This window comes from Maniola jurtina, chromosome 16 (genome assembly GCF_905333055.1).
Source record: "Maniola jurtina chromosome 16, ilManJurt1.1, whole genome shotgun sequence".
NCBI classification, from domain to species: domain Eukaryota; kingdom Metazoa; phylum Arthropoda; class Insecta; order Lepidoptera; family Nymphalidae; genus Maniola; species Maniola jurtina.
Window position 1 is genome coordinate 8,041,355 of NC_060044.1, and position 15,856 is coordinate 8,057,210.

At 34.8% G+C, this 15,856-nt stretch overlaps 1 protein-coding gene across 1 annotated transcript; it reads left to right on the plus strand.

Moving 5' to 3' along the window:
- The first annotated feature begins 14,129 nt into the window (after positions 1 to 14,129).
- LOC123873472 (extensin-2) lies at positions 14,130 to 15,252 on the plus strand. Its single transcript, XM_045918322.1, has one exon. The coding sequence runs from the start codon at positions 14,165 to 14,167 to the stop codon at positions 14,966 to 14,968; it is 804 nt and encodes a 267-aa protein (XP_045774278.1). The 5' UTR covers positions 14,130 to 14,164; the 3' UTR covers positions 14,969 to 15,252.
- Positions 15,253 to 15,856: the final 604 nt, after the last annotated feature.

A 15,856-nucleotide genomic window follows, 5' to 3' on the forward strand; every position in this document is an offset into this window, starting at 1 on the left:
TCATAATTAATCGTCCTATTCCACGCCCGCTCGTCTTAATAGAGAGCTCTTCGCTTTCAATGTTTTCTCCAAGACATAATAAATTAATCTCCATTCGCCATTTCCCAGAAGCCAGAAGAAAAATCATGAACAAGAGAGACAAAGAAACTTTATTGCATTATGAATACCATTGGACTTTTTACTTCTTATAATTGCCATTATTATACGTCAATCTTTTTTTAATGATACCTATATCTTTCTAGTATTACCTACTTGATGAATAGGGCTGGTCACGTTTTTTTGATCAATGCCAAAAAAGCTCCGTATCGAATACATCTATACATATAATAAAATTGTAGAAAAGTGGTGTCTGTACAATGGAAATATATAAAAAAAAATAACAGGGGTTGTTATTATATCGATGCCGAACCCGAAATTGTAATTAATTTTTTTTTGTCTGTTTATCTGTTTGTCTGTTTGTCTGTGTTTTTGTGCACGCTAATATCAGAAACGGCTTCTTCGATTAAGATACGGTTTTTACTAATATATTGTAGTAAGCTTCACTTAATATTTAGTGTTTATTTCATGTCAATGGGTTCATAAATAAAAAAGTTATGTCAATTTAAAGAATCACGGCGAACATTTTTAACGTACAGAGTACGTACTACGCGCCTCGTGCCTGAGCGTCCGTGGCTATATAAAGCGCGCTGATTCCACGCGAACGAAGTCGCGGGCACAGCTAGTATCCAATATAATTATAGCAGCATATGCCTCGACTTACAGACATTAAAATTTTCTGCCTCAAATGAAGATATTGCCTGAATCTGCCTAACGGGAGGCATGAATTTGCTCATATTTTTGCGTTTGAACAGCCACAGTTTTCTTCAAGTTGCTCGGCCCAAGGCTGCTCAAATACCTACGAAACCTAAATGATTATGGGTACACACACCATCATTAAGCAACTTTTGTACCTAGTTCTCAAGCTCCGATCCTAAACACTACACAAAGACTTCACATACATACATACCTACTATTACATTATATGTGTAACTAGCTGACACCCGCGACTACGCCCGCGTGGATTTAGGTCTTTCTAAATTCCGTAGGAACTCTTTGATTTTCCTGGATAAAAAGTAGCCTATGTGCTAATCCAGGATATTACCTATCTCCATTCCAAATTTCAGCCAAATCCGTTCAGTAGTTATTGCGTGAAAGAGAAACAAACATACACACATACACACACACACACACATACAAACTTTCGCCTTTATAATATTAATGTGATAATGTGATGTGATTTTCACAAAGCTATTTCACACAAAACTGGCGTCGATATGAAGTCGTCTTTTGGTGATAGTTGTTTTAAATTCTAAGCCCACATACTAAGCCTTATTATGCAGGGTGATCCACATAATGTAACTTTGCCTTTAAGAATACGATTTACATAATATTATGTAAAGTTAAGTAAAAACTTACATAAATATTCAGGTCAGCTTCGACGGCGTATCCTTTCAAACTACCTCTTTCGCGAACAAAAGTAGTGATAATAATAAATCACCTGAAAAAATTCTTTCAGGAAGGAGCAAAGGTCTCTCCGCAAAAAGTTAATTTAGTGGGTGGGAACTGGGAAGAATGTATGTGGTATTTTGGGCAAACGATTGCTTGGAAATAGACTAAGCAGATAATACAGCTTTAAGAAAGTCGACAGATTTTTTTTCTTTATCTATTTAGGGGCTTTTATATCTATAAGAAACCAGATAAATAGGTAACTGTAATAATAAAAAGTCTTTTACTTTTTAGATCTTAAAAAAATTACACTAGTTTTTATGGTAATACTTAAAACTCGAAAAATCTACGTCATAAATAAAAATATGTATATACACCTAACTCATGGGCCATACATACATATTAGGTACTTTTTTATAATTATTTTTATATTTTTTTTTATAATAAGAATACTACCCATTTTAAATCATGACTAACATTCCCCTTTCCCCTCCAACTAAGCGTAAAGCTTGTGCTAGGAGTGGGTACGACAATAGTGCAACGGCTGGGATTTGAACCGCCGACCTTTCGGAATTCAGTCCACTCCTATAACCGTTGAGCTATTGAGGCTTTAAAAAGTATGTTTGCATTTGCGACACTCATGTGCGTAACAGCATAGACTATATCGATACTGACGCAGTGTTAACAGGGCTCTCTCCGTCACTCGCTTCATACATCCGTAGTTCCAATTTCATTTCAGTATTAAGCAACCAAAGTCCATGAAATTTTGCAGACATATTCTAGAAACTAATATCGGTGTCTATGGTGTTTTAGATTTTTCTAAAAATATGTAGTTTTAAAATTACAGGGGCTCAAAGATTTGTATGTAAATTTTTAAGACCGCGTAACTTTGAAACCGAATATTTTTACAGAAATCTGGAAAACCACAGAGATATATATTAGTTTCTAGAATATGTCTGCAAAATTTCATGGACTTTAGTTGCTTAGTATTCAAATGAAATTGGAACTACGTTTGTATGAAGCGAGTGACGGAGAGACCCCTCTTAATGCACCTTGTACCAGTTACCTGATAACGTACCACTTACTTTACCGTTCTTTTGAAGTCGTCAATAGTAGATTAATCTTAATTTTTCACGAATTGGTGTCCTATAACTTTGTAGACTACGTAGAGAGGCTTGAGATTCTCAAGAACAAAATAACTTGATTTACATGTTTAAATTAAGCTAATATTACAACTTTGAAGATTAATTATTCGTAGAGGTCGATTTATTTGCTTTTAAGTCTGACTTTCAAATTAAAGTACATAAAATTCCAACTGTGTAATGAAGTTGTATAATCTACATGAGTATTAATCTAGTATATTATACACTCAGGTCGGTAGATATCTAAACAATTTATCTTTTTTATTAACAAAAATATGATACTAAAAAGAAAAATAAAAATGGGGGATACTCATTATTTCAATATACTTAGACCAAAATGTTTTTATTTGTAATATCCGTAGGCTAAGTACTGAGTAGTTAGTAAAAGTTAATTTTGAGTTAATAATGCGTGGATTGAGATTTTAAAAATCCGGTGTGAACTCTTTGATTTTACGGTATAAAAAGTACTGGAAAATTAAAGAGGTCAAACAAACGCACTTTCACATTTATAATATATAATTGTGTACTGATGCAATCTGAAGAGTGACATAGGCTTCTTTTTACCCTAAAAAATAAAAGAGTTTCCTCGGGTTTTCAAAAAACGTAAATCCATGAGGCATTATCTAGTCACTAACATTTTCCACTAGTACGTGATAAGTATATGCACTTAAAATGTACACTTTTTAAAAACATGAAACTAGACGCACTTAGTCGCAAATTCTTGAGTCCATGTGACTGTCTGTCTTGCTATTACGTAACAAATCTGGCTTAGTAACAAGGAGTAGCGGCTAGACAGGGTTTTAGTCAAGGTAAGGAAAAGGTAATAAGAAACGAAGCTACTTTTATGTCAGTAATATAGATATACTAGCGTTATTAACCTCAACTATTATTTCTACTTCCTCTGTCTGTTGCAGAAATATTTGAGCGAAACAATTAAGAGGGCTCTCTCCGTCACTCGTTTCATACAATCGTAGTTCCAATTTCATTTGAATATTAAGCAACCAAAGTCCATGAAATTGTGCAGACATATTCTAGAAACTAATATCTATATCTGTGGTTTTCCAGATTTCTATTAAAATATTCGGTTTCAAAGTTACGCGATCTTAAAAATTTTCATACAAATCTTTGAGCCCCTGTAATTTTAAAACTACATATTTAAAAAAAAATCTAAAACACCACAGACACAGATATTAGTTTCTAGAATATGTCTGCAAAATTTCATGGACTTTGGTTGCTTAATATTCAAATGAAATTGAAACTACGATTGTATGAAACGAGTGACGGAGAGAGCCCTGTTAAGTATGTGATATAATTTACAATGGATATCACTCACGATAGTTTAAACGCTATGTGGTATAATTATTTACAAGAAATAGAAAGTGTTATGTTATGGAAAGTTTGTTAGGTAGATAGTACTTTTTGACTCTTAAAGAAAATACTTTTTATAAGAGAAGTATTGGCGTCACTCAGAAAAGCAGGTATTATTTAAATATTTTTATCGAATTATTGGAATGTCCTCTCCAAAACCAACACAAAAAAAACACAAGTTTAATGTGCAAGGTTATCCGAGAGTTTTAATCTAAACAAACTAATGCCAAAATAAATAATTTAATTAGAGCGTGATTGCTATCACAACATCTAATTATTCAGTTCACAATCCAAATACCGAAAATATGCGATATCGCTCCGAATCTCAGAAGGAGACTGAACTAAAACCTTCGAAACACCCGTATTTATGCAAGTTCAATCTTGTTGGCCTCCTAGCAACAGATTGTATGACATCGAATGAGCCAAATATCGATTTTATCAATCTACCTGCATTAGATAAATTATTAATTTTATATTATTTTTGACAACTCAAATCAATTTTTAAAAATAACCTTACAGTTCGGCCGTCCTGAATTGAACACGTCCTCGTGTTTCTAATCAATCTTGTCATGTCAGTCGCGGGCTTCCTTGCCCTAAGTCAAATCCAAATCATGGGCTATCCTGCCCTCCGTCAAATCATTAAAACCTACCCTTGAACTGCCGAACTCTCAGTTTTAATATTCAGTCAACAATAAATCCAAACGACTAACTTCTCATTCGATGTATACAAAATCTGAACCACTTATTGCAAATTACTTTTCACTACACAAAAGACTAAATTCTTTAAAAAAACTAAAAATTTTAATTATCAAATCAAACTCAATAAAATTTTAATCAAATGTGGGTTGTTTACAAAAATATACCAAAGCAAAATTAAGACAACGTGAGACACATCCCACTTCTGAATTATTGGCGTCACTCAGAAAAGCAGGTATTATTTAAATATTTTTATCGAATTATTGGAATGTCCTCTCCAAAACCAACACAAAAAAAACACAAGTTTAATGTGCAAGGTTATCCGAGAGTTTTAATCTAAACAAACTAATGCCAAAATAAATAATTTAATTAGAGCGTGATTGCTATCACAACATCTAATTATTCAGTTCACAATCCAAATACCGAAAATATGCGATATCGCTCCGAATCTCAGAAGGAGACTGAACTAAAACCTTCGAAACACCCGTATTTATGCAAGTTCAATCTTGTTGGCCTCCTAGCAACAGATTGTATGACATCGAATGAGCCAAATATCGATTTTATCAATCTACCTGCATTAGATAAATTATTAATTTTATATTATTTTTGACAACTCAAATCAATTTTTAAAAATAACCTTACAGAAGGTAATCGTAGATGCAACAATAATTATTTTTTAACCCCCGACCCAAAAAGAGGGGTGTTATAAGTTTGACGTGTGTATCTGTGTATCTGTGTGTCTGTGTATCTGTGTATCTGTCTGTGGCATCGTAGCGCCTAAACGAATGAACCGATTTTAATTTAGTTTTTTTTGTTTGAAAGGTGGCTTGATCGAGAGTGTTCTTAGCTATAATCTAAAAAAATTGGTTCAGCCGTTTCAGAGTTATCAGCTCTTTTCTAGTTTTCTTGTAGAAAAGAAGGTTAGATAACCGTTAGGTTCATAATATTATGTCAATAGACAAATGTCAAGCTGTCAAGATGGACGTTGTCTAAATACATAATTATTTATTTGAAAATGATGTTTTGGAAAACTCAAATACTTTGGATCGTCGGGGGTGTTATAAATTTTTAATTTACACTTGTTAACAGATTACATAACTCAACACTAAGTTTTATGATGTGTACTTACCTACTTTTTCGTTGCAATGAAGTTAACTAGGACCTTCCTCCTTCGACATCTATGCAATTATTTAATTGGTGATCAAATCTTTATTAGAGTAAGCTATTCTTAAACCTACTATCCGTTCCGATCAGTTACAATTAAGTTTTAAAACGTCCTTAATAACAATCAAACTGTTCTTCAGTAATTTTGACCTAGAAATCTCGTGTACCAGATGCTAATGTAACTTTTCAAGTAAAGTGATCAGCATCATCATAATAAAACAAATATCCGGTTAAGTTTATTACGGGCTTCTTCTCAGACCAGAGCGCGTTAAGACCCTCATAGCTAAGTCTTAAGTTGATGTTAAGAGCGTTGAAGCATGAGCCTGGAACACAAGTTTAGGTATTTACCCGAGGTTCTTTGTTTGTTTCCGTGAACGGACGTACCCAGCGCAGTTTAGTTTATAACAAACCGTTTTGATCCTAGACGATTTTCAAACAGATTATTTTTTCAATATTTTTAAGTATGTGGTGTTAGTTTGTCGTTTTTTCAAAACAATGATGTTTTTTAAAACAGTGTATTGTTTTTATAGATTAAGTACGAGTGAATAAAACTTATAATTGTAGTCAGTACTTAATACTAATCTTTTATATACTTGTGTAAGTATAAGAGAGTCAAGAAATTATACAAAATTCAACTTTCCTTATACATATTTACGAAAATATGGTTCCCTTATCATGCACAGTATAAATAGTTACACCTACTATAATAATTTTCACACATATGTTTATAAAGGCTAAAATAAATGTGAAATCCGTCTAAAATTTAAACAGTCTTAAATATTTAATTTGCAAAATTATCAAAAATATAATGCAATGCTAATACCCATAAAGACATTGAGCATTTTTTATTTATTTATGGTCCTTTACAATCTTTTCAAATTTTATTGTTAGTACTAAATCGTACTTACCGTAAGCGCAAGACAATGGACAGTACAATGAAAGGGATTAACAGGTACAAAAATGCAGATGTTACACTTGAGTAGGTATTTATTCATCAAAAATAAGTGCATTGCTACACAAGTAAGCTAGGGATACAAAAACAAAATAAGATAAAGTTCAAAACTAAAAGTACAAAAACCCACCTACTACTTTTAAAGACTTCACCGCAGATGATTGATTTATATTTGAATATGTATAAATTATTATATACATGTATTCGAAATTTTCATAGTAACTGCTATGATTTGATATCAAACTCGATCCATCTATTTCAAGTTTATTTTTTCTCGATATACATTTCTTTTTCATGTCATGTGTAGGTAAACCAATTTCAATATACTTTTTGGGTTTTGTAAGTTATATCTCTTACATTCGTTTTGATAAGTTTTGATTCGTTTTGATTCGTTATGATAAGTTCTTTTATGACATATCGGAAAATTTTATGACATATGACAATATAGCCTCTAACACACGGAATGGTAAAGCGAAGCGAAAGAGAGATCTCATTTATCAAAATTTAATGTGCAGTTTGGCAGTAATAAGTGAATCGATGAGCCAATAAACAAACAAATACGCAACACAACACGTGACAGGTTGTGATGGCAATCAGGGTGAGGACGCCCCGCACACCCACACAATCCCTGGGCTAATCCGGTGCGGGATAGCGCGGGTGACGTGCGGGTGTGCAGAACGTCCCCCGTCTCATACCTCGATTGCCATCTTGACCTGTCACGTACTATACATAGCTCCCGAAAACTCAGTCCTCTCTTAGTTGGATAAAGTATTGTTTTATCCATACTATATATATATATATATATACTATATATATACTATAATATTATAAATGCGAAAGTGTGTCTGTCTGTCTGTCTGTCTGTCTGCTACGCTTTCACGGCTCAACCGCTGAACCGATTTTGATGAAATTTGGTACCAACTTAGGATATTTTCCGGGAAAGGACATAGGCTACTTTTTATACCGGAAAAACAAACAGTTCCCCCGGGATAGCACGCTGTGTTTCACGCATTTGTCGTTCAATAACGCCGCAACAGACCTACGGTTTGACGGCATTTTTTGCACAGACATAATTGAAGACATAACAAGTGATACAGACTACTTTTTTTCCAAAATAAACAAACAGTTCCCAAGGGACAGCACGCTATTTTTCACGCATTTGTCCTACAATAACGCCGCAACAGAGCTACGGATTGACGGCATTTTTTTGCGTAAACATAGTTGAAGACCTTGCAAGTGATATATGCTACTTTTTCCAGAAAAAACAAACAGTTCCCACGGGATAGCATACTATTTTCTCGTATATTTGTCGTTCAATAACGCCACAACAGAGCTATTTATTAACGTCAATTTTTTGCATTGACATAGTGGAGGATCTAAAAAGTGAAATAAGCAACTTTTCTCTCTAAAAATCAAACAGTTCCTGCAGGATAGCATGCTATCGTTCAGGCATTCGTCATTCATTAACGCCGCAACAGAGCTACAGATTGACGCTTTTTTTGCAAAGACATAGCTGAGAACCTAATCACACTAATATTATAAAGGCGAAAGTTTGTATGTGTGTGTGTGCGTGTGTGTGTGTGTGTGTGTGTGTATGTTTGTTACTCCTTCACGCAAAAACTACTGGACGGATTTGGCTGAAATTTGGAATGGAGATAGATAATATCCTGGATTAGCACATAGGCTACTTTTTATCCCGGAAAATCAAAGAGTTCCCACGGGATTTCAAAAAACCTAAATCCACGCGGGCGAAGTCGCGGGCATCGGCTAGTAAGTAATAAATGCAACTTTTTTTCCCGAAAAATATGAACACTTTCCGCGGGATAGCATACTATTTTTCACGCATTTGTCGTACAATAAAACCGCAACAGAGCTACGGATTGACGCTTTTTTTTGCAAAGACAGCTGAAAACCTAATAAGTAATAAATGAGACTTTTTCTGCCGAAAAATATGGACACTTCCCGCGGGATAGCATACTATTTTTCACGCATTTGTCGTTCAATAACGCCATAACAGAGCTACGGATTGACGGCATTTTTTGCACAGACATAGTGGAGAATGTAAAAAGTGAAATAAGCTACTTTTCTCTCTAAAAACCAAACAGTTCCTGCAGGATAGCATGCTATCGTTCAGGCATTCGTCATTCAATAACTATATAAATAATAAGGTAACTATACCAAGTGGGGTATCATATGAAAGGACTTTACCTGTACATTCTAAAACAGGTTTTTATTTATTTTTATGCATAATAGTTTTTGACTTATCGTGCAAAATGTTGGAAAAAATAGCCGAGTACGGAACTCTTAGTGCGCGAGTGTGACTCGCACTTGGCTGGTTGTTTTGCATAGACATAGTCGAGGAAAAAGTATTATAGACTACTTTTCCTTTCAAAAAAAAACAAATAGTTCCCGCAGGATAGCATGCTAAAACACATGATAAAATAACTTAGGCATTGCATAAAATATTGTAACAAACCTCAATTATTATTAAAACCTTGAATCACGCGAGCGATGCCGCGGGTAATAGCTAGTTCAAAAATAAAACCATCATAAAGATCCACGAGAGATGACCACGTGCAAATGATAGTAATTATCCTATTGTTTCAGGTGTTATGGTAGAGTGTACAATGTATACAACCAAAATCTAAATTCAAAATACCGTACTAATGCTGTAAAAGACAATAAACTAATGCTATTATGCAAACGAAAAAAAAGAAATCATAATGGAATACAAGAAACCGCGCTAATGCCATAAAAGGACGATGAATCATCAAAGTTTTATTTAGCGGCTAGGACAAATAGCAAGGCTATTGGGATATAGCATTGTCAGCCGGTAATAACTGTAAAACTATAAGCCTTTAAGAATATTTGATTCTGAAAAATTATAATTCTAGTCAATAACTAATTATACAAAATTCAACTTTCCGTTTATTTAAAAACATGGTTTTCCTTATCACAAACGGTATAATGAAACCTTGAGTATTGAGTTTTACATATTTATAAAAGCTCTTGAAATAAATGTGAAACCCATGTAAAATTTAAACAGTTAATTATTAATTTATTTTTTAGAAATTATTAAAAATATAGATCAATGCCACTGCTCTGATAGGCATTGATCTATTCTCTACAATTTTTTTCAAATTTTGAAAATTAAATTGTTCCCTTTCAATGACAGGGAACAATAGATACCAATGCAGCTATTTGCTCGAGGCAATACTTATTTATTAACTAGCTGATGCCCGCAGCTTCACCCGCGTGGATTTAGGTTTCTAAAAATCCCGTGGGAACTTTTGATTTTCCAGGACAAAAGTAGCCTATCCGTAATAGCCCGTCCCCGGGATGCAACGCATTTCTGTACCACGTAAAAAACATCTAAACGGATGATCCTTTAAAAATCCCGAGGGATCACCAGGATTTAGGAATGCAATTCCTTACAGCATCATATAAACACAATTTAAAAATATACAAAAAGTTTTAATCTATCTTTAAGAAAAAATAGCGAGTATTAAAAATACCTAGTATTGAGAAGTGATAGTCGCACTACAATTTCAGGTAAATCGTAAATAATCCGATAACAATTGCTAAGCAAACAAGCGTTACGTCCGTTCTCGGAGAGGCCTCGGCCGATACTAATTTCCTAGTTCAATTTACTATTGCTTGTTGCACGGTTTTGTAGTGTGTTTCAAGATTATTTTTTGGAAACAAATATTAATTAAATTTTAATTTTTTTTTTCTGTTTATATTGCAAATATGTTCTTCTTTAATGAGTACTTAGTTTTATTTATTAATGAAGAAAAATAACCCACCTAAATGACAGTTTTATGTGTCTGTAGTTTTATGAAATTATGACTTTTTTGTTTGAATTTTTATAATGTAAAAAATGCCAAACGAAAGATTTGGTTCTGTCATCTTATTAGTTCAGGACCTTTTCTTTGGTAAATATATCTCTTTGTGAGAATCGACCAAGTAACTTTTGATGTAGTGAACGTCAAAGATGACACGAAATCCAAAATTCAGTAATAGTCTTTTGGTATTTTAGGCAATAAAAGATAAACTATGAATAAATTGCAAAATGTTGTCTGTCAATTTAATAAAACAGGAAATATTCTACAAAGTAGTATATACATGTTTTACATAAATGCAGTGTTTAATAAAATATAGGGGGGCAAAATGGCTTAAGAATAGCTCATGCCGGTTCAACACTCTTAAATTATCACCATTACGTATAGAGTCCACCTAGGCTATTTAACTTTCAAAAGTCTAGGTACACAGTTACATATGTACCTACATGTTTTGATACAAATGATTTTGATTTTTTTGATTTTAGTAAAGGCTTCAAGGCTCAAAGAGCCTATCTAACTTAAATGTCATAATTATTTTGCTCGCAATATATAAATGTCATACTAGCTGCCTCCGACGGATTCGATCGTTGTATATAACTCTCGCATACCAAATCAGGAGCGGCCTTGTTCACGGGCAACCAGTGACCTTTCAAGTACCAATACTGGTACCATGTAATGAACGTAACTACTGAGACTCAATTTGGATATACGACTATTACTCGCAATCACTCGCAATTAATAATAATGTCTTCGCGACCAAATGTTGGCCACGATGGCCAGTCTCTACAAAGATTGGCAACCGGGACCGAAATTTGGTTTCGAAAGAACCATTTAAAATGATAGGTAGCTATATTATATAATATTATAATAATAATTGTAGTATTTTAGTTTTAAAAATGAGATAGCTTTCAAAAATCATAATTGGAATTATTGACACAAAGTGATTGCAATCAGGTTCTCGATTTCTTATTATAGCTAATTATTGCTATGCAATGAAACTAAAAGGTTGGTGACTATAAATAAAACAAGCATTTAAAAAAAAGCAAAAAGGATTTTTCCACGTGAATTTAGATTGTTTAAGAATTCCGTGGGAGCTCTTTGATTTTCCCGGCCAAAAAATAGCCTATGTCCGTTTTTGCGATACCCAGCGGCCCGGTGCCCACCTAAGCGGAGAGGAGAGGAGATGTGTTCAGTCGACCAATCATCATCATACTTATTTGGTTACCAAAACGCTTAGCAGTCCACATTGGCCGGTAGAGTAGTCAATGTCACAATATTGACATTTCAAAAAGCTTCAGAAAAACCAGAAATCGATTTAAAATATGGATAATCGTGATACAAAGATAATAGTGCTGCAATGCAATTGTAAAGATATTGAAATCATCGCAATTGTTAATGTGATAAGCTGATGTAACTACCCGTCCACATAGATACAAGGAAATCGGCTACGTAACATTTACATACTACAAACTAAACAAGTCAGTCAGTCCACTTACATACATAACGCCGTTTAATCGGAGCAGCAAACAAGGCTAACATCCACGTGCTAACAGTATGTCAAGTTTCATGGACGAATCACGAGCGGAATAGGAAAGCTAATTTATGCTAAATACCTACTTGGAATGCATTATAAAACTGTTTCCGGTGGTCTTCCGCTTAGTTTTTTTTTTTTTGTATAATAAATGCAGTCTTCCACATTGGTAGAAAATCTTAAATTTTATGAAAATAATTTGTTTCGCTCTTCAAATACAAGTATATCAATATAAGCTTAGAATACAAACACATTTGGATCTAAAAAAAACATTACAATTAAAAATATTTAGAAATATTGTAATGTAACTACTTACCTTTATTATTTTTTAAAAAGCCCAAGCTAGCTAGCCATTATCACAGATTACTGACATAGATTAACTATTCTTTTTTTGCTTTCTAGAACTGTTTTTTACCTCCCGAAATTGGAAATCGGAGAAATTTACATAAAAACTTACATAAAACATTGGTTTTACCAAAAGTTTGAGCATAAAAATTTGGGAATTAGGAATAATTACCTGATATCAAACTAAATAAATTCGTAAATTTTAAATCCGCTAACATGTAGGAAATACAAAAAAATACTGTAAATATTTCATGTAGCTCCAAATTCTTACCCATTAAAATATTTCTCAATAGTCAGCCATTGACCTCTACATTATAAATAAGTGTTGTAGAAACATGATTGTCACGAAGATATTAGATAATCTAGTTTATATTGAGTTATGTAACTTAATTAAAGCTGCAATTAAATACTAATAGGTAGTACTGATAGCACTTAACTATTTCGACATAATTCTGAAAATGGAATACGTAAAAAATAAAAATCCTCAATTTTGTTTTCTTAACATAATTTCGAAGTTGGATAAATGTGTAATGGGTAGTGATTTGAGATAAAAAATATATACCTACCTACCAATTCAAAGATTATAGTGCTTAGACTTGAGAACTATTATAATCTCAGCTTACGCAACCTTTTACATTCATAATTAGAAGGCTTAAAACAGCGAATGCGTTACCGAATACAATGAATAGACTAACTTAGCAGATTTCATAATTAAACTAATCCGGTGAGAAAATCATGTGTGTGCTAACTAAGGTATATTCTATTTTTGTTAATGACATTAAAACAAAAGAATAGACTATCTTGATGAGCTTAATTTTCCCATTACTATAAATAATTGTGGGACGAAATATGCCTTGCGGGGCAAATGTTCGCCTCACTTGGGCTACGTTCCGAGTTCTATTCTCAGTCGGGTCAACCTAAGTAAATACTGATCATTCCTAAATAGGCTTACGTTTGGGTATACTTGCAGAATATGTACCAGCTAGGTGTCATCATTATCAACGCCCACCGATAGACGTCCAATCCTGAACATATTGATCTCTTGTAGAGACATCCATACGCCACGGTATTGTGCATCCTAAATCCAACGGCTCATTTGATGTAATATGTCCACCTAATAGAGGATCTTCCAACGCTGCGGTTTTGCGGTGCGAAGTCGCCATTTCAGTACTTTGGGACCCCAAAGGTCTATCGGTTTTTCTAACTATGTGCCCTACTCATTTCCTCTATTAAAAAGCTAGCCTAGCTTTTAACTAGTTATAAAACTGATAAAGCCTTACCGCTAAGCGAGATCAGTAGCAGTAGTAGTCAAGCGTAATAAATAGAAAATTTATGCCAAGGTAAATTCTTAGAGATCCAGCTACCCATTGACATTTTAATAAACACCAAAGATGTGGCTTAAGGACGACCACAGCTGCAGCCATCAGTTAATGTCACTTCCTCGATGCACCCACAGTACATCCGTTACACCACAAAAAGAGAATATATCGCAGACCCGTACGAGTACAATATATTCGCGGTCATACCCGTGAGCCCTTCCAATGGACGTCAAGGCCTTTACTTGTCATATAAAACGAGTTCAGTCGCCCGCAGGTACACATTTTGTTACTTTCACGCGAGCAGTGCACATTTAAGCAAAATGTACAGGCTCATAGTATCAGCCTTAGTGATCGCGGCAGTCGCGTGTCAGCAACAAGAGGGTGCGAGACGAGTTCCGAAATACGCGGGTGATCCGAAAACAGCTGCTATCGTGCAAGAAGCTCGGTATCTCAGTGGAAACGGCGCTTTCGGAGCCGCGTACCAACAGGAAGATGGAATTAACTTCAAAGAGGAAACAGACGCTGACGGCAACAGACGAGGCAGCTACTCCTACATCGACCCCAGTGGTCAGAGAAAAACTGTGAACTACGTCGCCGGCAAGAACGGATTCCAGGCTTCCGGAGATCACATTCCCACGGCACCTCAGCCCGTAGCACCAACACCTGGCTACACCCCTGACCCCCGTTACAACTCCCCGGACTACAAAGCTCCCCAGCAGTACAGTGCTCCTCAACAACAGTACAACGCCCCTGCTCCACGCAACTATGGCGTCAAACCCAACGAAGACGACGGTCAATACTACCCCGAATTATACGAGACCAACAACTACGTAGCTCCCCAAAAGCAATACCAAGAACCTCAAGCTCAATACCAGCCCCAGCCTCAGTACCAGCCTCAGCCCCAATACCAAGCGCAGCCTCAGTTCCAGGCTAACAGCATCTACCCTGGTGTTCAGCAAGCTCAATACAGTGGAGTTCAAACCCAGCAATACAACGCCCCACAGTCAGCCCGCCAAGACTACTACGAGCCCACCACGCCACCTCCAGCGCGGTTCTTCCCTCCGGGCAAGTTCAGCTTGAACCGTGCGCCCGATGGCTACACCTACTCTTTCCACAAAGTATAAATCTTAGTTAGAGGAAAGGGTCTCGGCGATTTGTGGCGTCCGAAAAGTAAAAAGCACGCGTCAATTAGTATTTCGCCGAGTCATCAGGGGTTTCGCCGCGGGTACGTGCCCGCTTGCTTCGAAAGCATTTCTTAATTGTTGTTTGCTGTGATATTGTGTGCTAATGGACAATGTGTATAAAGTGCTGGTATTGTTACTAGAAGAGGAATTAATGGAATGACGTCATATTAAGATTATTTGTATACTTGTAAATAAATTTAATATTACCCTAAAATTAGATAATATTCATTCGTGTTTCAATTTAAAACCCCATTTTCCTTTAAAAAATTCCTGTAACTATCCTATAGTGATCTAAAATGCTTGAGCTTCCCAAAAAATCCGTAATAGAACACCATTTTAAATGGTGTCCAAAACCTTAACTTCGGATTAACTCTGAAATTTAATTCTTAATATACCTTAAAATTGAGTTCATAATATAACATCCTATAAAAATATCCCTTATTTCACACAAACTAATATTATGTACCTATTCAAAAACACTAGAATGTATTCAAAGAAAATGTCACATAATTTAAGCCAGACGAATATCAGAACGTAGCTTTTGATTACAAGACAAAGGGAGGACCCAGTTCCTTTGTTGTGGAACTGGAATTAAGACTAGAATATCTAGACTTTCAACTAAACAAGACAATCCTCTGTGAACCGGGGATTTAGGTATTTGTTTTGACCTACATTTTAATAACAATAGTAGATAATCACATTATATTAACATTAAAAATTAAAAGCTTGTTTAAATAATTCGCACAGCTTTTATTCTTTGGTCCTATTTGTGTGTAAAAGCTCTTTGATTGGTAGGTTGTTTTTTTAATAAATTAGCTAGGTACTGGC